The 24,901-nt window shown below is 39.4% G+C and overlaps 1 protein-coding gene and 1 pseudogene across 11 annotated transcripts in view; both read right to left on the reverse strand.

The window, feature by feature from the left end:
• TTBK2 (tau tubulin kinase 2) overlaps positions 1–24,901 on the reverse strand; it is a 179,204-nt gene that overhangs the window by 55,241 nt on the left and 99,062 nt on the right. For all 11 annotated transcript variants that reach the window (XM_034938605.3, XM_063596588.1, XM_063596586.1 and 8 more), the window contains 3 exons: positions 18,174–18,239; positions 12,874–12,966; positions 11,800–11,925 (listed from right to left, as the gene is read on the reverse strand). In XM_034938605.3, the coding sequence (XP_034794496.3) occupies positions 11,800–11,925; positions 12,874–12,966; positions 18,174–18,239 (285 nt within the window). The remainder of the gene's footprint in view (positions 1–11,799; positions 11,926–12,873; positions 12,967–18,173; positions 18,240–24,901) is intronic.
• Positions 1,016–9,504, reverse strand: LOC103786299 (keratin, type II cytoskeletal 8-like; annotated as a pseudogene).

Below are 24,901 nucleotides of genomic sequence, written 5' to 3' on the forward strand. Positions count from 1 at the left end.
TGGGATTACAGGCGTGAGCCACCGCACCCGGCCCTGCATTACTTTTTATTTGGCCACTGTGTGGATTATTTGTGTCAATCCCTCTTCTACTTGCACTTATGAATAAGAAGCAGTCCATTTTAAATCTGATGGGATATTCAATACAATGATTTTTCAAAAGCAAATTATTCAAGATACAAAGTAATAAAAGTCAATTACAGCCTAGGCAACATGGTGAAACCCTATCTCTACCAAAAATACATAAAATTAGCCAGGTGTGGTGGTGTACACTTCTGGTCTCAACTACTTGGGAGGCTGAGGTGGGAGGATTACTTGAGCCCGGGGAGGCAGGGTTTGCAGTGAGCCAAGATCACACCACTGCACTCCAGCCTGGGTGACAGAGTGAGACCCTGTCTCAAAATAAATAAATAAATAATAAAAGTCAATTACTATGTCAGGATAATGAGATTCTGAATAATCTGGATTTTCTATTTTTCTGTAATTCTAAAACTTTTATAATGACCACATATTACTTTTAATAACTAGAAAAAATTAACCAACAAAAATATATTATTCTAAAATAAATTGATTATATACCTATATGCAGCCTACATAGATGCTTGGTGCCAGCTCCTACTACCTAAAATACCCTTATTCTTTATGGCAATCAGTCATCTGACATACACACAATGCCTTAGGGAAGCACTCCTCTCATCCTTAGCACAAAATGCAATCAATAACTGTATCATATTTACCTCCATATGAAATCCCAGTTTGCCCTTTCAAAGAGAGTGTAGACCAAGTCCAGCTTTTGCAAAACCAACAATTATTTGTAAGGTGATATTAAGAACTCACTAAGAATCCTGATTCCTGAATTCTCAGTTAATAAATGGTAAATTAGTGGATCAATAAAGCACTTAAGCAGGAGAGTACAATGGCAATGTTGGCTTGGATGATTGAAAGGCAGATTATTTAGAGCAAAAGAAATTGCCCCACTTCAGTGATAAGTAGTTGCAATAGAGGGAAAGAAATGCATAGTCTTTTTTTTTGGCAGAGCTAGCCGGGGTTTATTTTGGAAAAAAAAAAAAAAAGCAATTGAATTGTTTTATAGCTGGAGGCATGGGCAAGGGGGGGTCCCCAGGTAGTAAACTCCCTCACGGATGGGCTGAGGGCTAGGGCTGAGCCTCGGGTGGGTCTCCCGTTCCCTGTGTTCCCCTGCACAGTGGCCTCCCTCCTAGGCTCTGCGGCAGCCGCAGGAGGGACAGGCTGGGAGGGGCTTCATTCGGGCAGGACGTCGGAGGACTCAGACACTAGCTTCCCATCACGGGTTTCGATCTTCTTCACGACCACGGCCCTGGAGGAGCTGGTGTGGCTGAAGGAGCTGGAGCCCATGCCAGAGCCAAAGCTGGAGCCCAGGCCGTAGCTGAGGCCAGGGCTTGTGAGGCCCCCATAGGCCAAGCTCTGACCACCTGCATAGCTGCTGGTGGTCTTCATATGGATACTCATGTTCTGCATCCCAGACTCCAGCCAGCTCTCCTCGCCCTCCAACAGCTTCCTGTAGGTGGCGATCTTGATATCCAGGGCCAGCTTAACGTTCATCAGCTCCTGGTACTCACGCAGCTGCCGTGCCATGTCTTGACTGGCTAGCTGCAGGGCGGCCTCCAGCTCAGACAGCTTGGCATTGGCATCCTTAATGGCTAGCTCCCCATGCTGCTCGGTATCTGCGTGGCAGCCTCCAGGGAAGCCCTCTGGCCTTTGAGACCCTCAGTCTCAGCTTGGAGCCGGCTGATGTTCCGGTTCATCTAGGAGATCTCAGTCTTTGCACACCACAGGTCATCCCCATGCTTCTGACCCAGTGTCTGCAGCTCCTTATACTTGATCTAGTACATGCTCTCAGCCTCAGCCTGGCTGCAGTTCGCAATCTCCTCGTACGGCACCTTGACCTCAGGGATGATGCTGTCCATGTCCAGGAAGCGGCTGTTGTCCATGAACAGCACCACAGATGTATCCGAGATTTGGGACTGCAGCTCCCGATCTCCTCTTCATACAGCTGCCTGAGGAAGCTGATCTTGGCAGTCAGCCCTTTCAGGGAAGACTCCAGCTCCATCTTGTTCATGTAAGCTTCATCTGCATACTCCTTGATGAGCACAAATTCATTCTCCATCTCTGTACATTTACTGATCTCAACCTCATACTTGTTCCTGAAGTCCTCCACCAGCCCATGCATGTTGCCAAGCTCCGCCTCCAGCTTCAGCTTCTCCTGGCCCAGAGTCTCCAGCTGCCACTTAAGGTTGTTGATGTAGCTCTCGAACATGTTGTCCATGTTGCTCCGAGCCATCTTCTGCTGCTGCACGAGGCTCCACTTGGTCTCAAGCATCTTGTTCTGCTGCTCCAGGAACCGCACCTTGTCTATGAAGGAGAAAAACTTGTTGTTGAGGGTCTTGATCTGCTTCTCCTCCTGGGTGCGCACGGCCTGGATGTTGGGGTCCACCTCCAGGTTAAGAGGGCTCAGCAGGCTTTGGTTGACAGTGACGGTGGTGATGCCTCCACTGGCCCCACCATATCCTGCACCCAGGCCACCCCGGAAGCTGCTGCTGCCCATTTGGGAGAAGCTCGAGGAGCTGATGCAGGCACCAGGCCCACTCGTGTAGGAGAGGCTGTTAAAGGCCTGGGGGCCAGAGGTGGACACCTTGTAGGACTTCTGGGTCACCCTGATGGACATGGTGGAGGCAGGCGGGCCGAACCAGACGGAATCCCAAAAGGAGTGGAGAAGCTGCTTCTTGGTCTGCACACAGTCTTTACTTCTCTGCTCTTCTTGGGGATTTTAGCAACATTGGTAAAGAAAAAAATTTAACTGCACCCATCCTCTAACAAACTAAACCAGCAAAAATAAAATAAAATAAAATAAAGAGAATGAGTTGAAGAAGCTGCAACCTTTACCTGTTTTCACCATTAAGTCGGGTGTCACATAGCAATGGGGATACATTCTGAGAAATGTGTCGACAGGCATTTCATTGTGCAAGCATCATACAGTGTACTGTGATGGTTAATACTGAGTGTCAAATTGACTGGATTGAAGGATACAAAGTATTGATCCTGGGTGTGTCTGTGAGGGTGTTGCCAAAGGAGATTAACATTTGAATCAGTGGGCTGGGGAAGGCAGACCCATCCTTAATCTGGTGGGCACCATCTAATCAGATGCCAGTGAATATAAAGCAGGCAGAAAAATGTGAAAAGGTGAGGCTGGCGTAGCCTCCCAGCCTACATCTTTCTCTGATGCTGGATGCTTCCTGTCCTCCAACATCAGACTCCAAGTTCTTCAGTTTTGGGACTCAGATTGGCTCTCCCTGCTCCTCAGCCTGCAGATGGCCTATTGTGGGACCCTGTGATCATGTGAGTTAATACTTAATAAATTCCCCTTTATATATATATATATCTCTATTCCATTAGTTTTGTCTCTCTAGAGAACCCTCACTAATACATGTACTTACACAAAGCTAGATGGTATAGCCTATTACACACCTAGGCTATATAGTATAGCCTATTGCTACTAGGCTACCTATCTGTGTAGCGTGTTATTGTACTGAATACTGTAGGCAATTGTTATGCAATGGTAAGTATTTGTGTATGTAAACATATCTAAATATAGAAAAGGTATAGTAAAAACACAGTATTATAAGCTTATGGGACCACTGTCGTATATGCAATCCATCATTGATTGAAATATCATTATGTGGCACATGACTGTATATTAAGATACTGGAGATTCAGAAGTGCCCCCCGTGGTTGGCTGCCCCAGGACCTGAGGCAGGGTAAGGCAGCATGGTCACTTACTCAGCCAAAAGTGCTGGATGATATCAGTCTTCCCTTTCAGGGGCTCAGTCAGTCCAAAAGGTAAACTGCCTGGAAATATAGTACACTAAGGCTTTTCAGTGCCTCCTCACAAGGCCAATAAAAAAGGTAAACAACATGTTCTTATTGCTGTGACAGGACAAAGCAGCAAAGAGGAAATAAAAGAAGTTCTATTAACATAGAAGGTAATGCTGAGTGAAGAAAAATGAGATGATTTTAGGCAGGGTGTGGTGGCTCACATCTGTAATCCCAGTACTTTGGTAGGCCAAGGCGGGCCGATCACCTGAGGTCAGGAGTTCGAGACCTGGCCAACGTGGTGAAACCCCATCTCTACTAAAAACATAAAAATTAGCCAGATGTGGTGGTGCACACCTGTGGTCCTAGCTACTTGGGAGGCTGAGATGAGAGGATTGCTTTAACCCAGGAGGTGGAGGTTTCAGTGAGCCAAAATTGTACCACTGTACTCCAGCGAGGAGGGCAAAAAAAAAAAAAAAAAAAAAAAAGAGAGAGAGATGATTTGCAGCATCACTGTGGTACATGTAAAACTACTTACATTTCTTACATTTACATGATACTTTAAAATTTATAAATTATTATCATAATTACCTCATTAAAAATATTAACAATGACCAGTTGCCATGGCTCACACCTGTGATCCCGGCACTTTGGGAGACTGAGGTGGGCGGATCACCTGAGGTCAGGAGTTCGAGACCAGCCTGACCAACATGGTGAAACCCCATGTCTACTAAAAATACAAAATTAGCTGGGCGTGGTAGCACATGCCTGTAATCCCAGCTACTTGGGAGGCTGAGGCAGAATTGCTTGAACCCAGGAGGTAGAGGTTGCAGTGAGCTGAGATCACGCCATTGCACTCCAGCCTGGGTGACAAGAGCAAAACTCCATCTTAAAAAAAAAAAAAAAATCTTAACAACAATGCTGTGAAGTCAGTATTTCCACCATTTCACAGACTAGAAAACTGAGATCTAGAAAGGTTATCCAAACGGTGTGTGGCAAAGCATCAATTTAAACAGGTCTTCTAAGTATGGTGCTATTTCTACTAAAGAAGAGTTACAGCCAGTCAGCAGGCAAGGTAAAAACAGCATATAGTTGAAATTATTCTTGAAAGTGCCTTAAAATGTCCATAAAGTACAGAATACTACCATTTCTCAATAGGTGCAACAGAGCCAGTTTTTCCTCCAGCTCTAGAATAGACATCTTTTCCTCAGATGAATGTGGATAAAGTAAGCTGGCTGCAGACAGCAGTCACATTTGTACCAAAAAAAGTACTTTGCTTTCAACTACTGGACTCATACTGGTGCAGCCTGATTTGGGGCCACTGAACTGCTGTCAACAAGAAGACTGAGAGAACAGCAGATGCCTGAGGGCACTAAATCATTACCCTCACCATAAAGCATGACTAAGCCAAAGGACAGGCAGAATCACAGATGTTAAGATTTTTCTACCTCCTGAACACACAGCTGAATTTAAGAGAGTCATGTAAACATAGTGTGACTCTATTGTATTCTATAGCTACATCAAATATCCACTCCTTGTTTCAGACATACATTGACTGCCTACTGTCCTAGGTGCTGGGAATACAAATGTTAACAAAACACAGTCCTGTCTTTGGGTGGTTTACATTCAATAGAAGCAATAATCAAGCAGATTTAATTAAATTTTTCACTTTTATTAAATGCCTATCATTGTGCTATGTTCTTGAGAAAATTGAGATAAATGTACAAGGCCCTGGCTCTTAAGGAGCTTATATAATAAAGAGACAAAACAAAGTACTGCTGCTCTAAGAGTTGAACTGAAGAAATTACTCCAGTATGGAATATGGAAGGAATTGAAGGAATCAGAGGAGGCTGCGGAGAAACTGACATCTGAGTTGGGCTTTCAATTTCACAAGACAAGCAGTGTTATGAAACAGAGGCACATTCCAGGTAGGGCACACTGGGAGAAGAGCTGGTAGTCTCATCTGACTGCATCGAGGGGTCTAATATGACTAGATCACATAAGTACAATGGGGAATGAAAGGAGATAAGGCGTAATGGGGCAGAGGCAAGAATTCTCCCATTTCCCTCCATCTCTATTACTTCTCTCAAGTCAAGGCCATCATCATCTTGCCTCCTGGCCACAAGGGAATACTCTATCTCCTAGCCTCCCCTGCAGTTAGAATTGGGCCAGCGTGATTGAGTTCTGACTACTGGGCATACACCAGTGTTGTAGATCACTTCCAGGCCTGGCTGTAAAACCCCTAAGCCATCATCCACACTATTCCCTTTCCTGATAATAGTAAAAGGCCATGTATTAAAGACAGCAGTGTCAATATATGGGCAGAGCCTGGATTTTCAAGTTACTCTTAAGAGTTGCCTAGGAGAGCTGTACAACTTGACTAATGTATTATATGATCAAGAACCTTTATGGTGTTAAGACACTGATTTTTAGGCCAGGCATGGTGGCTCATGCCTGTAATCCCAGCACTTTGGGAGGCCAAGGTGGGTGGATCACTTGAGGCTAGGAGTTTGAGAGACCAGCCTGGCCAACATGGCAAAACCCTGTCTCTACAAAAAAATACAAAAATTGGCTGGGCATGGTGGCATGTGCCTGTGGTCCCAGCTACTTGGAAGGCTGAGGCAGAGAATCACTTGAATCCAGGAGGCAGAGGTTGCAGTGAGCCGAGATCACACCACTGCACTCCAGCCTGGGCAACAGAGCAAGACTATGTCTCAAAAAACAAAACAAAACAAAATACACTGATTTAAAAAAATTTATTTCTTTCCAAGGCACAGCTCAGCTTATCTCAGTACCTTCCCAACTAGTCTCTGATTCTCCTTTGTTTCATTTGGATGCACATAACTGCAAAAGTAATCCTCTTAAAGCACAAATTGGATCACCATGCTCCTGTTTATAACACTTCCAACGCTTTGTGTTGTACTTAGAATAAAAATCCAAACTCCTTAAAAAGGCCTACAAGGCCCTGCATTATCTGGTTTCTGACTTTTTCCAACCTCACCTCAACCTGTTCTCTCTCCTTATTTATTGTCTGACCATACTTGTCTTCTTTCAGTCCTTTCTCCCATTAGGGCCCATGCATGTACATGTTCTTCCCTTGGCTTGTAACATTCTACCTCTTATTTTTGCTCTTCACATGGCCAACACAATCCCATCTTTTGGGGCTTGGCTTACAATCAAGCTTCTCTAACCTGTAACCCAGGATGGCTTTGAATGTGACCCAACACAAATTTGTAAACTTTCTTAAAACATTATGAGATTTTTTTGCGATATTTTTTTTTTTGGCTCATCAGCTATCATTACTGTTAGTGTATTTTATGTGTAGCCCAAGACAATTCTTCTTCTTCCAGTGTGGCCCAGGGAAGCCAAAAGATTGGACACCCCTGGGCCTTACATGGTAGCTTTAGAAAGAGACCTTCCTTGACCACTCTATTTGATCGGAGGTTCCCCCTTGTTTTCAGCTCAACCTTGTAGCATCTATGCCCTCAGAAAAATTTAATTCAGATGTTATCAGAGTCAGAGGATCCTACAACTGCTCTATGTCCCCCAAAGCAAGAGGCAAATCTACTGCATTTTGATGTAATCTACATTTAAATAGTCCCATTCCTAAACCTGGAAAGTATATTAAGAAGATTAATGAAGCTTGCTTAGCTTTGCATTTCCTCTCTATCCTATCCTCTGATATTAGCAGCGTTGTAGCAGTGGGTGAACTGGTTGAGATACACATTTTAGTTTCAGGCTCACCAACGGTGTGTATATTTATGGATTCCATTAGTCTTCTCAACTTGCTAAGTGATGCTTCACAAATTTGAACACTCTAATAAAGATATTTGTGTTACCAGGATCATGTGATCCTATTAATTATTATTATTATTTTTGAGATGGAGTCTCACCCTGTCACTCAGGCTGGAGTGAAGTGGCACAATTATGGCTCACTGCAGCCTTGATTCACTCAAGTAACCCTCCCATCTCCGTTTCCCAAGTAGCCGGGACTACAGGTGCATGCTACCACACCTGGCTAATTTTTTTTGTTGTTTGTTGTTTGTTGTTGTTGTTGTTTTGTTTTTTGTAGAAACAGGGTGTTACTATGTTGCCCAGGCTGGTCTCAAACTCCTGGCCTCAAGTGATACTCCTGCCTCAATTGCCCAAGGTGCTGAGATTACAAGCATGAACCACTGTGCTTGGCCCACTCTGTCTCTTATAGTTGTTATAATATTCAGAATCTAACAAAAACAATATTTATAGGAACATATCTGCTTTAATCTTGTTTATAATTCTGATATCTTCACATTTATTTTAACAGACAGAAAACAGTATTTATGCACTTATAGGGTTAATTTTTCTTGTATTCTCTGTGTAGGAGACTGTTGATCCAAAGTAAAGACTTAATTAAATTTGCCTAACATTTGTTGAAAATTTAGGTGCCAGGTGTAATATGGGGTTAAAAAAATAAGACATGGCTGTTTCTCCAGGATTTAAAAGCTAGTTAGGAAAACAGACTCATACATAAATACTAAGTACAGATAAACTTGATGTAATTTCCCAAAATAATATAATACTTCTCAAAAGCAAATTTCGACCTTTATTGTAAAGTGAGAGACACATGAAAGATTCCTGGTAGAAAACAAAATAGCTACTCTCTCTAGGTCCACAACTGATGTCAAAGTGAACAGCAGCAGCTATTGGATGAGGTGTTGGCCATGTGCAACGTGTTGAAGTAATAATATTCTATGGCAAGATATTCCAATTTTTAAAGATTTATAAAATATACACAAAGTGAAAGTGGCTCTGTAAAACTGCATCATTTGACACTTTGATTATAACAAAAAAACTGACTTTGGTCTTAGCTCAGAATAGACAAAGCTGGAAACATATCATTGCTATTTGACCTTTGATGTAGCTAGGGAAGCAGTCATATTTAATATGGATATGCTTTTTGCTTGTTGCTGGAGGAGGTTTATTGTTTTTTTTAACTTTATTGGTTGTCCCATGACAAACCTAAAATTTTGAAAGAAAAGACCAGGTATGGTGGCTTCATGCTGGCTATCTCAGCACTTTGTGAGGCCAAGGCAGAAGGATTGCTTGAGGCCAGTTTGAGACCTGCTTGGGCAACATAGGGAAACCTCATCTCTGCTTTAAAAAAAAAAAAAAAAAAAAAAAAAGCCAGGCATGGTGCACACTTGTAGATCAAGCTACTCAGGAGGCTAAAGTGGGAGGATCACTTGAGTCTTGGAGGTTGAAGCTGCAGTGAGCCATGTTTGCATCAACTGCACTCTAGCCTTGCTGACAGACTGAGACCCCGTCTCAAAAAATTTTTTTAAATAAAGAAAATAAAATCTTGAAAGAACAGTAAGTAAAATCAAGTTCAGGAATGAATCTCAAACTGTAAAATTAATCACAGGGACAGCATGAATTCACGAGACCATTCAGATTAAAAGTAGAGTTATTTTTCTCAAGATGAAGACTGAGTAGAGAAACAAGAGGCAGAAGCTGCAAAGCTCAGGCTTTTGAAACCTGATGTCACATTGATACTAGTCATTAGAACACACCCATCACTTACATAACATCTTTTTTCAATTATCCTTCTCCTGTCCACCTGCCCTCTGTTCTCACTCACTGCTTATGAAAGATCACAGCAGGAAAGAGCTGGATTATTTACAGAATCTGTGAAACAAAGTAATGTTATGCCTGTTCTCTTTCTTTCAAAAATGGAAAATTACCAAACTTTGTTTTGTTATTAAGTGATAGAAAAGCCCTTAGGAGAATGTCCAACTGAAAAACTTGAGAACAATAATTTGTTAGTTTAAAATAATCATGAAGTTTCAAACTTCAGCTGGTAAATATGATAGTCTTCTTTAGATATAGGTTTAAGAAGAGAATGTGATCAAAGTTTTTTACTGTCCTAAATTCCCCTAAGCAAATTTTGTCAACATGAACAGGCACTTCTCAAAAGAAGACATTTATGCAGCCAAAAAACACATGAAAAAATGCTCATCATCACTGGCCATCAGAGAAATGCAAATCAAAACCACTATGAGATATCATCTCACCCCAGTTAGAATGGCAATCATTAAAAAGTCAGGAAACAACAGGTGCTGGAGAGGATGTGGAGAAATAGGAACACTTTTACACTGTTGGTGGGACTGTAAACTAGTTCAACCATTGTGGAAGTCAGTGTGGCGATTCCTCAGGGATCTAGAACTAGAAATACCATTTGACCCAGCCATCCCATTACTGGGTATATACCCAAATGACTATAAATCATGCTGCTATAAAGACACATGCACACGTATGTTTATTGCGGCATTATTCACAATAGCAAAGACTTGGAACCAACCCAAATGTCCAACAATGATAGACTGGATTAAGAAAATGTGGCACATATACACCATGGAATACTATGCAGCCATAAAAAATGATGAGTTCATATCCTTTGTAGGGACATGGATGAAATTGGAAACCATCATTCTCAGTAAACTATCGCAAGAACAAAAAACCAAACACCGCATATTCTCACTCATAGGTGGGAATTGAACAATGAGATCACATGGACACAGGAAGGGGAATATCATACTCTGGGGACTGTGGTGGGGAGGGGGGAGGGGGGAGGGATAGCATTGGGAGATATACCTAATGCTAGATGACGAGTTGGTGGGTGCAGCGCACCAGCATGGCACATGTATACATATGTAACTAACCTGCACAATGTGCACATGTACCCTAAAACTTAAAGTATAATAAAAAATAAATAAAATTAAAAAATAAAAAAAATAAAAAAAATAAAAAAAAAAAAAAAAAAAAAAAAAAAAAAAAAAAAGAAACTATTAGCACTCAAGATGGGAAAGTTGGAACATTTTTCAGCTCCTCTTGAATCTAGTCTTACAGGTATAATTTCATTGCTTTAAGTAATGTGAACTCTATACATTTCAGAAAATACATACAAAAGACAAATATAAGAACACATTCCAAAACAACTCACACACAGTGTATTTTCTCAATTTGTTAGACAGTCCCTATTGCTTACAATACAAATTGGCATATGCATGAGAAGACAAGCTCACCAATTTAAGGTCTCTAAGGACTCAAGGCTGTATGTTGCCTCTTTGCTTTATATCCTGTTTGTATCTTATACAAAAGCAGCAATTTCACAGAACAATAATTACTATATGCAAATACATTTACTGTGCTATAGATACTTCTTAGTCTTTTGACTGCACAACACTGACAACACTGTAGAATTTAACTACCATTAACATGCAGTAAAGTCTATGTATTGTCCTTTGTAAATAAGAATGATATACTAATACATATTCTTATTAATCTATGTGTGGCCGCATTTATGTTTTCAGTGGTAGCAATTATTCGGTATTAAGCCCTGACCAAATTCTCCCTGAGAGCAACAGAATCTTCTGAAATACCGCTGGTTGGGGTTAGGGATGTAATTTGTAGTAAACCTAGTCGACCCTTCTAAGGCTCATTAACTGATGCTCTAAGGAAATGATTCTCTGACCACAGGCAAAATGGAGCCAATTTTCACTGACCGCTGTCCCATAGCATATTAACATATGATATGCTGCCCTAAAGCCCTTGACAGATGCATTACCTAGTTGGACATTTCCTTCTGGTCAACAAATTAGCTATAGAATTTACATAATTTCAACTGTCAGCAGTTCTATACGCCGAATGAATCATGCAGGAATAGTAAAATCTGTTGCAAGATGAATAAACCTAAAACTCGAATGAAGTTAAGTCCATCCAGAGGGACGAAACACATAACACACACGCTGACACTCTCATCATAAGTTAATTTCACCATGTTTCTCAGGATGTATTAAAACAGTCTTATTCTAAGGACCTCCCCTACTCATTTATAACACCTTCAAAGCTACAATGAGTGAAAGCAGAGACTAAGAGAGAAAATAACTAACCCACAGAACTCACAAAGATGGTTACCTGGTAGTCTGGTTTTGTAAAATAATCCAAAGAAGAGATATGGTCTAGAAAGATGCTGAATTCTGGAGGGAGATGTTTCAACATGAGCCTGTGGTCATATCTCTCCTTAATAGAGCCTACTTGCTCCTGGGAAGTAAAGAGAAAAAGAGCTACAGTCAATTTCTCTTGGTGGTTAGGTATTAAGAGCCCCTCAGTAACCGTCTCAAGGGTATGTACTAGGGAATGAGATAGTGGGTAATTAAGTATAAAGCAAGAACTGAGCTCTTACTAACAGCTTAATGTACAGTGTTTTAAAGCGGAAAAAAACTATAATGCAGAACGAAACAAGTAGCACAGAGTTCTGCATCAGTGTATCGATAGTCCCCAGAAAAAATAATTTATTTATTTAGTTTCCTGAGACAGGGTCTTGCTCTGTCACCCAGGCTGAAGTGCAATGGCATGATCACAACTCACTGCAGCCTCGACCTTTGAGACTCAAGTGATCCTCCTGCCTCAGCTTCCCAAATAGCTGGGACTATAGGCACATGCCACCATGCCCAGCTAATTTTTAAAAATTTTTTGTAAAGATTGGGGTCTCACTATGTTATCCAGCCTGGTCTCGAATTTTTGGGCTCAAGTGATCCTCTTGCCTCAGCCTCCCAAGGTGCTAGGATCATAGATGTGAGCCATTGCACCCATCTCAAAATAATTTATCTTAAATCTGATCTACTTTTCTTTATCAACACATGTGTTTACAGTTTTCTAAATCAAACAATATAATATGACAATCAAAAACTAAAAGCTTACTTGACTTACAAAAACAAAGGGGAGAACTAATAAAATTAAAAGCTAAGAGGGAGGGCTATAAATTAATCAGAAGCAATTAGTATCTATTCTCCATGTACACAGAAAAATCTCATAACATTAATTTGATCTCTAATGTCAGCTCACACAGAAAAATACATATATTGGGATACAGTGAAAATGCTTGTAGATTTTAAGTCTTATACATAAGTATATTTTCAACAAAAATGTTTATTCAGCAGAAATTTTTATTTCTTCTACCAAAATTGACATCTCCATTCCCAAACTTACCTTGTCCTTTATTTTTCTCCAGGGCAGCTGACCAACCACAAACTCCACCAACATGTAGAATAAGGACCAAAGGTCATCATGTCTTCCCATTTCCTTCATAAACAAAACAGAATCCAGTCACATAACATTATTACTTGTGAGTACATTACATTGTTCAAGGTCTAACCATTTTGTTTCACCTTATTAGGCTAAAAATGTAAATTTATTTCCCAAAAAATTATATGGTAAACACATATATATATAAATTTACATAGCTATACAGCAATCTATATGGCAGAATATACAAATTGAAAAACTTTTTGAAACAAAGGACACTCCAAAACATAGAAATGGTGGAAGTAATATAACAGCCCATTAGTTAATGTGTTCATTTAGAAGAAAGAAAACTCTTAAAAGCTATTTTTTAAAAGGTAGAAATAAGGGAAGCAAGCTGATGCTGAAGTTTTGGCTGCTGTGGGGGCATCTGTCATGAGTTTATCAACCAGGAAGGGGACAGGCATAAAGGCCTTGGGCCTACATAGGACATGAGTTGTAACTGAGATACACCCCACCCCCACCATATAGCTAGGGCCCTAAAAGGGTTACATCCGTAGTGCAGTATTTGGTGTGTACATTATACTGTAATTGTTTTCTGTAAAACTTAATTGCTATCAAAAGAAAAAAATGAGTTTTAAAAAAATTGTCCTGGGAATTTGTTACCACAGGCCTGTCCCTCATTTAGATTTGGGGGTTAAATATATACCCATGTGGTCTGAAAAACCAAGCCTAGAAATTAACTTGAAATTAACTTCTGGGTGATCATGCCCTGAAGGAATGACAGAAGCAAATTTATCCTCTCAGGACAAATACATCCCTAAATTCAGACCTCATAGAAGTGCTATAGAAAAAGCCTCACCGAAATATGTTCATTATTCAAATTTATAAAGTATATTAATAAGCTAATGTCAAAAGAAGCTACAAAGAGTAGAAAAAAGTATCCCAGGATTTCAGAAATAGAATTATAGGATACGAAGAGTGTTTAAAATGTTAAAATGAAAAATGGAATCAGTCATCAGAAAAGAACCATAAAAACAAACCAAAACCCAACCAGATTTGAAAAATGATTAAAAAGAACATCTAGAAATAAAAAGCGCAATTATAGAAATTAAAAACTCAATGGGCAGGCTTAAAAGCTGACCAAACACAGCAGAAAAAAATCAATTGGAAAACAGATCTGAAGAAATTATCTAGAATGCAGCACAGAGACACAAAGAATTAGAGAATCCAGTAGTGAACTTAAGAGGCAGCACAAAGGACTATAAGAAAATCTAAGAAAGTCTAATGTATCAATTTGGTGATCTGGGAAAAAGAGTATAAAGAGAAAGGGAAAAAGGGAATATAAGAATCTTCCAGAATCAAGGAAAGACATGAACATTTTGGTTAGGAAACACATCAAATCCCAAACAGATAAATATTTAAAAACCCACACCTAGGCACATTTGAATGCAGGACTCCAAAGACAGAGAAGATACCAAAAGTATTCAAATAAAAAGGACAAATTGGCTAGGCACAGTTGCTCATGCCTGTAATCCCAGCACTTTGGGAGGCCAAGACAGGTGAATTGCTTGAGCTCAGGAGTTCAAGACTAGCCTGGGCAACATGGCAAAGCACCGTCTCTACAAAAAATACAAAAATTAGCCAGGTGTGGTGGTGAATGCCTGTGGTCCCAGCTACACAGGAGGCTGAGGTGGGAGGGCTGCTTGAGCCCAGGAGGTTGAGACTGCAGTGAGCCGAGACCATACCAGTATACTCCAGCCTGGGCAACAGAGCAAGACTCTCCCAAAAAATAAAAAATAAAATAAAACTTTTAAAAGGACAAATTAAGGCCGAGCGCGGTGGCTCACACCTGTAATCCTAGCACTTTGGGAGGCTGAAGCTGGTGGATTGCCTGAGCTCAGGAGTTCGAGACCAGCCTGGGCAACACAGTGAAACCCCGTCTCTATTAAAAAATAAAAAAATTAGCTGGGCGTGGCAGCATATGCCTGTAATCCCAGCTACTCGGGAGGCTGAGGCAGGAGAATTGCTAGAACCCAGGAGGCGGAGGTTGCAGTTAGCCAAGATCACGCCATTGCAGTCCAGCCTGGGCGAGGGAGGGCGAGAGAGCAGGACTCCGTCTCTTAAAAAAAAAAAAGTAACAACAATTAAATAAAGTAACAAAGATGTTCTCAACAGTGACCCAAGAAGCAGAAGAAAGTAATTTTTTCAAAGTATTGAGATAAATATTAACAAGATTAAAATGTAAAACAACAATAAGACAGTATGACAGAGTTCAAGTGTTTTTTTGTTTTGTTTGTTTTTTGAGACAGAGTCTCGTTGTCGTCAGCCCAGGCTGGAGTGCAATGGGGCACTATCGGCTCACTGGAACCTCCGCCTCCCAGGTTCCAGCAATTCTCCTGCCTCAGCCTCCCGAGTAGCTGAGATTACAGGCGCCCGCCACCACACCCAGCTAATTTTTATATTTTTAGTAGAGACGGGGTTTTACCATGTTGGCCAGGCTCAAGTGTTTTTAAAAGTCCTTGTATTATTTAAGAATTATTTATGTTAAAACTTTAAGATTTGGCAAGGCATGGTGGCTCATGCATGTAATCCCAGCACTTTCGGGGGCCAAGGCTAGAAGACTGCTTGAGGCCAGGAGTTTGAGACCAGCTTGGGCAACATAGCAAGACTGTTAATATGAAAAATTAAAAAATTAGCCAGGTACAGTGGTGTGCACTTGTGGTCCTAGCTACTGAGAAGGCTGAAGTGAGAAGATTGCTTGAGCCCAGGAGTTCAAGGTTATAGTAAGCTATGATCCTGCCACTACACTCCAGCCTGGGCAACAGAACAAGACCCTGTCTCTAAAAAGTAAAGTTTAAGGAACCAGAAAAAGAGAAATAGAGTGTATTATTTTTAGATATTATCAAATCAGGGTTTCAGAGTATGGAAAAAAGAAGCATGTTAGAATTAGCTGGGAAACCTTTTAAGATTAGACAAGCAACTCTGGAAGTTCCAAGAGCTGCACTCCTGCATCACCTCACAAACTAACAATCGTTGTGAACTATGTTACTGAGTAAAAGCATTCTACCCCTCAGGTGTGCTGGGAGCAGAAAAGAGGGTTAAGAACCACTGTTATATACTATCAAATTCCTCTACAAGGTTAGATGAGTAACAAAGAAGCAAGTTATCAAAGTAACTGTTAGAGGACACTGTGCTGGAAAGGCTTTTAGAAGAAATTGCCACTGTCTAAATTAAAACAGTAAAAGTACATAATCTCTATTAGCTATTTTGAAAATGCTTATGTAGCTATTAGAATCTCTGAAAATACTTATGTTTATCTTAAAAATAATGTATTTTCACAGATTCCAATGTTGACATAATTCTTTAATAAAATTAATTGGAAAACCTAGTATTTCTAAACTTTTGTAAGAATCTATCAGGAAAAGAAGAGAGCTTCTTTTCAAGACAAAGTAAATAAGTAAATGACTAGATATCATGAAATAAAGCAACACTGAATCAAACCAAATGAGTTTAAATGCTTGGCAGAGTGCTACACACCGAGAAAAATAGCTTTACTATTTTCAATTTATAATCACGCCATAAGAAGCCAAATTAACTGCAGCATAGCATTTAGGACCACAGTATACTCTTCCTATCATATATTGGTCAAGTTCTCATTTTGGCTTATCAGAACAGGAACAAGGTAAAGAAAAGAATCAACAAGAAATACTTTTCTCCCTATTTTATCAAGGAATCACTTGCTCAGTTTCCCAACTCCACGCAAAAAAGTTAAAGGACTGATAATCCATAAAAATGCCCAGTTTTCCTACTCATAAAGTTCGGGATGAAGGGGAAAAGGTCAGCGCAGAACAAAGGGACCAAAGTAAGGGGGTGAGGGGCGATATTTTAAAAATTTAACCCAAGAGGAAAGGGATAATTTACTAAAACGAACATTTTAAAATTGTCTGCACTTGAAATCTTCATGAAAACAAAAGGTTTGGTGGGGAGAGGGATATCACAGATTAGATACATATTACAGATAAAATGATGACTCTCACATTTCATTGGGTATTGAGAGTATTATATTCCCAAATAATTTCTTGAAATAGTACACAGATGTTCAATCTCTTCCAAATTCTCTCTCTATATATATTTAAAAATATATATATATTAAAAAATATATATATATTTAAAAATATATATATATTAAAAAATATATATATATTTAAAAATATATATATATTAAAAAAAATATATATATATATTTGAGACGGAGTCTTGCTCTGTCTCAAATTTGGAAGAGATGTTCAATCTCTTCCAAATTCTCCCTCTATATATATAAAAATATATATATTAAAAAATAAATATATATATATATACGTATATTTTTTTTGAGACAGAGTCTTGCTCTGTTGCCCAGGCTGGAGTGCAGTGGTGCAATCTCAGCTTACCACAACCTTCGCCTCCCAGGTTCGAGTGATTCTTTTGCCTCAGCCTCCTGAGTAGCTGGGACTACAGGTACACGCCACCATGCCCAGCTAATTTTTGTATTTTTAGTAGAGATGGGGTTTCAATATGCTGGTCAGGCTGGTCTCAAACTCCTGACCTTGTGATCTGCCCACCTCGGCCTCCCAAACTTCTATATTAAATTTGTTAATACTTATATCTAATTAAGGACACAGATTTCCCAAAGACATAAATATACTTAGCTATTGTCTTTTCTGGCAAATCCAATTTTATTTTCCAAGCAACTGCACATATCTATTATCCACGATACACTATACCGTGCATTAGTATTATCAATTCCATTATCATTAGTGCCACACAAGAATGAATTAGGATGAACATTCCAAGCAACTTTGTAGCTATTAAAGGGATCCTCAACTCTCAAGCACTTTCCACATCTTTGTACTTTGTAAAGAAGTCAATCTCACCTTGGGAGGCTGAGGCAGGCGATCATGAGGCCAGGAGTTTGAGACCAGCCTGGCCAACATGGTGAAACACTTTCTCTACTAAAAATACAAAAAATTAGCTGGGCGTGGTGGCGGGCACCTGTAATTCCAGCTACTCGGGAGGCTGAGGCAGGAGAATCACTTGAACCCGGGAGGCAGAGGTTGTGGTGAGCCAAGATCGGGCCACTGCACTCCAGCCCGGGCGACAGTGCAAGACTCTGTCTCCATATATATATATATATATATATATAAAATAATAAAATAAAAAAGAAGTCAATCTGATTTAAGCTATTAGCATACTTATACAGATATGACTCTAGTTCAGATACCTACCCTGTTCCGATGTGCGTTGATTGATGCATAACGAACTGTCCCTCGAAAACCTGCCACAGCTCGAGGCTACAACGAAGCCATGCAAAGAATAATAAATGAGCTTCAAACAGCAATACATTCAGCACACTTGAACCATGAAGTAAATGGAAGAAACATGTCCTTTATTGTCACAATAAAACACTATTTAATTTCTAACTTTTAACTATGAAATTACAAGAAACTAGAGAGATTATCTCTAAATCACATCTTTAAAAAAAAACTGATAAAATTTTAATTTTCAGTCCAGTTTTTTCCTACCTACATTTTAAAATACAGAGGCATTTATGACATCCATACAATTCTCTATATTAGAAAACATTAAATGCTTTCATATACCCATAATCATGGTAAGTATCATAGTATATACATTAATATTCAGGTTCTAATACAAATAAATATATTTAGATGGTGAGGAATCACTAAGTAAACCTGAGATACCAAGCTCTTCATATCTTGGCTACTTCATTCAAACTCAATTCAAAGGTGGTGGCAACTTGTACCCTACCTCCATATGCAATTCATGTATTAAAAATTCAAGTTATCGGATGCTTAGTATGTGCCACATACTAGAAATAACACCAACATGAAAAATACATGATCCTAGTCCTCAGAGAACTCAACTTAGAATAAAGATCAAGCTTTTTACTTAGCCTATAAGACTTTTCATGATCTGGCATTTGTCTCCTTCCACAATGGATTTACCATGGTTTCTTTCATGACCAATTTTGGTTTTAGCTCAAAACAGTGCACACGATTCTCTCCAGCTGGAATGCCAGCTCCCTGAATCCTTCCAATGGCTAGCTCTTCTACTCCATTTTAAGGCTTCTGCTCACATGTCCTTCCTGAGAGAAACTTTCCTTAATCATCCTAATCTAAAATACTGCTCCCCCTATCTGTGGTGCCACTCTATTCTTTTACTCTGCTTTCTTTCTTTCTTATAACACCTTTACTACCCCCAAATCAATTTTATTTATATTCTTATTCTGTTTATTGCCCATTTGTTTAGATTTTAATTTTTTTAAGAGATGAGGTCTCTCTCTGTAGCCCAGGCTATAGTGCAGTGGTGTAATCATAGTTCACAGCAGCCTCAAATTCCTGGGCTCAAGTGATCCTCCTGCCTCAGCCTCCCAAGTAGCTGGAACTACTGGAATGTGCCACTACATAGGGCTAATCTATTTTAATTTGTTTACTGCCTGTCTTCTTTTAGTCCATAGAATATAAACTCTGTGCGGGTGAGGTCTTTGTCTTGCTCATTTTACAAATATAGATATAGGCTCTGAGAAGTATATAACTTGTCTAAGGACACAAAAATTAGTAAATAGTAAAACCAGGCATTAACTAAGGTCTTTCAACATTGTCTCCATTCGGCCAGGCGTGGTGGCTCACGCCTGTAATCCCAGCACTTTGGGAGGCTGAGGCGGGCAGATCACAAGGTCAGAAGATAGAGACCATCCTGGCTAACACGGTGAAACCCCATCTCTACTAAAAATACAAAAAAATTAGCCGGGTGTGGTGGCAGGTGCCTGTGGTCCCAGCTACTCGGGAGGCAGAGGCAGGAGAATGGCGTGAACCCGGGAGACGGAGCTTAAAGTGAGCGGAGATCGCGCCACTGCACTCCAGCCGGGGCGACAGAACGAGACTCCGTCTCAAAAAACAAACAAACAAAAAATCTGAAATCCAAAACACTTCAAATAAGGGATATTCAACCTGTATTACTTTTGTTTGTTTGTTTTTGAAACGGAGTCTCGCTCTGTCAACCAGGCTGGAGTGCAGTGGTGCGATCTCGGCTTGCGGTGAGCCAAGATTGCGCCACTGCACTCCAGCCTGGGCGACAGAGCGAGACTCCGTCTCAAAAAAAAAAACAAAAAACAAAACAAACAAACAAACATTGTCTCCATTCTACTGCTCCACAAGAATCAAGTCAGTACCCTGACGATTCGTGGGTGGCACTGTAGCTCAATATGACAACTGCCAAACTTGAAAATGATCATAGACACACTTTTCATTAGTATAATTTTTGGGTTTTTTTTTCTTAAGTAGCCTCAAATTTTTCTCAATTAACATGTATTACTTTTGTAGTCAGAAAAGATAGTAAACGTTATTTTAAAAATCCTGGCCGGGCGCAGTGGCTCACGCCTGTAACCCAGCACTTTGGGAGGCTGAGGCGGGCAGATCACAAGGTCAAGAGATGGACACCATCCTGACCAACATGGTGAAACCCCATCTCTACTAAAAATACAAAAATTAGCCAGGCGACAGAGTGAGACTCTGTCTCAAAAAAAAAAAAAAAAAAAGTCCTTACCAGAATAATTTGGTTGTATGTTATTGCACAGGATAAACAATCTATGTGTTCTTCCTCCACTTGCTCATTTTTATAATCTATGTTTAATCAAGTTAGCCATTTCATTTCTTCCTTCATTAAATACTCTCTTTCCCTTTACTTTTGTTTGGTTTTTAAGACAACTATTTTAAAATATTCTGTATTTAATGGCAAGTCTCAGTAATTAAAATTTCCTGCAATCTTTAAAAAAATCCCCATTATTTTCTTAGCTGTCATTCATTGACAATCATAGTCAGTGGATCTCAATATTTTCCTAAGACATCATGATTAACAGGAATACCTAATATTCTCCATTTGATTGATGGAACTAAGGTTGGAGAGTTCTCTTTTTAGAAGAAAAATGTCTAAGAGAATATATGAAAGTCTACTATGAATCTTTTTCGGTAAATAACGTTTCAGAGGTTGTACTTTTATTCATTACCTGACATGACCCTTCAGCTAACATAGAATTTTTTTGTGTTGTGTAATTTTGCCCAATTATTTTCATTCCAGTAACTGTCAGAATGAAAATCTCCAGACTTATTATCACATTCTGCAGCCTAGTCCACAGTTGATTGGGCATCTAGACTTCTCCCTGATGGATTCTAGCCAAGACAAGCCCAGGAGACTTTTTCTACTTAAGAGTTTCCCCTGCCTGGCTCTGACCTTACTTCTGCCATAGAAAGACTGAAACAGAGAAAACAGAAATCAGCTGTTTAGAGAAATCTTGACATAAGTAGTCAAAGAAATAATACCAGTTTGCATATCTCATCTAATTCTAATAAGAAAAAGAAATAATGTCAGATCAAGGAAATTCAATGACCTTATTTAATGTAGTAAAGACAACTCAAACCCAATTGGGGAAAAACAGTCACATATGCAAATGATTCCAATTTAAAGCAGATTATAATGAATATCATTAGTGAAGCACAATGAAATATAAACACTCGGGACAGGTAAGGATTAGTTCCATGTAGTAGGAGAGAGGAAGGACAAGTCTTAGGAATAGGCAGCATTTTACTGGGTCTTGAAACAAATAATCTCTTGAAACTTCCTCAATTGATGGCACTTCAGCAATATTTATCAAAATTGTAAATGCATATATTCACTTTGTCTCACAATTTCACTTCTGGAAATCTATCTCACAGATATACTTGCATTTGTGCAAAAATAGTGGATGTACAAAGTCAGTCACTACCATCAGTGTTTGTGACAGCAAAAGATTTTGTGCAACCTAAATGTCTGCCAATAGGAGACACTGATTAAATAAATTATAGTATGCCCAAATAATGGAATACACTCTGAAGCTGCAAAAAAAAAAGGGGGGGGTTGGGCCAGGCACAGTAGTTCATGGCTATAATTCCAGAATTTGGGGAGTGTAAGGCAGGAGGCTCACTTGAGGCCAGGAGTTCAAGACCAACCTGGGCAACATCACAGTGAGACCCCCGTCTCTAAAAAAAAAAAAAAAAAAAAAAAAAAAAGAATTAAAGAATTAGCTGGGCATGGTGGCACACACCTATAGCCCCAGCTACCAGCTACTTGGGAGGCTGAGATGGGAGAATCCCCCAGCTATTTAGGAGGATGTGGCAGGAGGACTGCTGAGCCATGGCTGTAGTGAGCTGTGATCGTGCCACTCCACTCCAGCTTGGGTGACAGAGCGAGACCTTGTCTAAAAGAAAAAAAAAAAAAGAATAAGGAAGTTCTATATACCAACATGGAAAGATCGTCTACATACACTGACAAGTGAAAAAAAGAAAGGTATAGAATGTATATCATGCTACCTTTTGAATCAAAAAGGGAAAATTAAGAATGTTCATTTGTATTTGTTGTATGTGAATAAAGAAATTCTGGAAGAATATATTAAAGAAACTAATAACAGTACAGCTACCTAAAGGTGAATGTAGGGAGTAGGGGTAAGAATCAGAGACAGTATAGGAAATGAGTAGATTTGGAATAGGCAGAGGTGAAATGGAGATTTATTTCACTGTTAACTTTTTAATTTATTTTCAAGTCAGGTTTAATTTGCTTTACTTTTAATTATTGAGGTATCATTTACTTACAGTAAAATTCATACTTTATGTATACAGTTCTATGAGTTTTGACTGACATAAAGTCATATAACTACCATCACAACTAAGATATCAAATATTTCCATCACTCCAATAAGTTTCCTTAATGCCCCTTTGAGTCAATCCCTCCCACCCCTAGTCTCTGACAACCAATGATTTCTGTCCCTTGTCAGCACTTAGCATTGTCTGGTTTTTGTTTTAACCATTCTAACTGGTAGGCAGTGGTATCTTGCCAGGGTTTTTGTTTTTTGTTTTTTGTTTTTTGAGACAGAGTCTCACTCTGTCTCCAGGCTGGAGTGCGGTGGCGTGATCTCGGCTCACTGCAAGCTCCACCTCCCGGGTTCACCCCATTCTCCTGCCTCAGCCTCCCAAGTAGCTGGGACTACAGGGTGCCCGCCACCACACCCAGCTAATTTTTTGTATTTTTAGTAGAGACGGAGTTCCACCGTGTTAGCCAGGATGGTCTCAATCTTCTGATCTCGTGATCTGCCTGCCTCGGCCTCCCAAAGTGCTGGGATTACAGGTGTGAGCCACCGTGCCCAGCCTCTTGCCAGGGTTTTAATTTGCATTTCCCTAATAACTAATGATATTGACCATCTCTTAACATGCTTATTTGCCATTTGTATCTCTTCTTTGATAAAATGTCTATTCAAATCTTTAGCCCATTTTTATTGTGTTGTTTTCTTTTTATTGAGTTGTATGAGTTGTTTACAGATCTTGGATATAAAACCTTTATCAGATGTGCGTTCTGCAAATATTTTTCCCCATCTGTGACTTGTCTTTTCATTTGCTTAACAGTGTCTTTCAAAGAGTATAAGTGTTTAATTTTGATATATTTTTAATTCTTTAATTTTTGCATCACATGAATATATTATCTATTTGAAATTTATATTTAAAAACATTTTGAAAGAAAAAGAAAGTAAAAAAGTGAAAGTATTTAACAATCTATGAGCATATTTTATTAGATACCTAGATATTCAAATGAAAACAAAAAAGAAAAAATAAACCGGGCCTTGAAGGGCTGACAGAATTACAACAGAAAAAATGAGATGCATTTTAAGTAAAAAGAACATGGTGAACAATGCAAAGAGGGAGGAAAGTACTGTTGGTGTTAGAGAAACAAATCTGATATGACTGCAGCAGACCATGAGAGAAAAAAAAACAGAAAAATAGGGTGAAGTCAGATTAAGGAAGGACTTAAATGTCAAATTAAGGTCTTCTTTAATTTGGTTTATAACAGTAGGTAATTGGAATTCATAAAATATTTTTAAGCTGGAAAGTAACAATTGAGAAAATGCTCTGGATGGATGCTGACTCTGGTGGAAGTATAACAGATAGCCTGAAAGGAGAAGACAGAGAGATGAGTGAGGAAACTATTTTAACAATTAAAACAAGAAACAACAAAATCAGTACAAGGACAGAAGCAGTGTGAATGTAAAGGAGGGAATGTATGTTAGAGATGGGATGAACTCCTAGGAGAATAAATCAAGAAAGAAGAGAATGACTCTAGGAATGAGCCCTGGCCTATTGCTAACAAAAGGGAAAGGATCAGGGGAAAAAATGCAAGGAGAACTATGTAATACAACTACTCCCAATGGAATTAAGAAAATATCTCAAATTCAGCTAAATTCTGAAATACTAACAGAGAAAAAAGACTTTAAACATTTTTCTTATGTAAGTTACTACAATCCTAGGCACTGGAAGTTTCAGGTGAATGGTTAGGAAGGGAGCAACGAGAAAACATGTCACTCCAAGAGCTTAGACACAAAGGGCCAGTGTGAGATGCCAGCTGAAGGGCTGAAACTGGGGAATGCCTTAAAAGCAGGATACATACAAAAAATGAACAGGCAGATTCAAATCATTAGGTAAACAGAAGTTCAACTATGAAATTATGAATCAAAGTGTTGCATATATATATAGTTTAGGACTTCTTTGCCCCTCACAACCCTACTTAATGTAACTAATACATCTTAAAGGTGATAAAGAGTAGAGGCTGTCAAAACCAACTTCGTAAACACCACACTGGTATAACAGATACACTCCATCATTCCCTCTGTAATGCCTTCTGACTGATGGTCCTATACCACAAGATTGGTAAATAAATATACATTTATGTTTTGAGGAAGTTCCTTCGTGGTGATAGAATAGCTTTGTATCTGGATTATGGTGTTGATGTCTTAGTCCATTTGTATTGCTACAAAACAAGCTTGCCCAACATGTGGCCCAGGATGGCTTTGAACACAACACAACACAAATTCATAAACTTTCCTAAAACATTATTTTTTGTGTGTGATTTTTTT

This window comes from Pan paniscus, chromosome 16 (assembly GCF_029289425.2).
Source record: "Pan paniscus chromosome 16, NHGRI_mPanPan1-v2.0_pri, whole genome shotgun sequence".
Taxonomy (NCBI): Eukaryota; Metazoa; Chordata; class Mammalia; order Primates; family Hominidae; genus Pan; species Pan paniscus.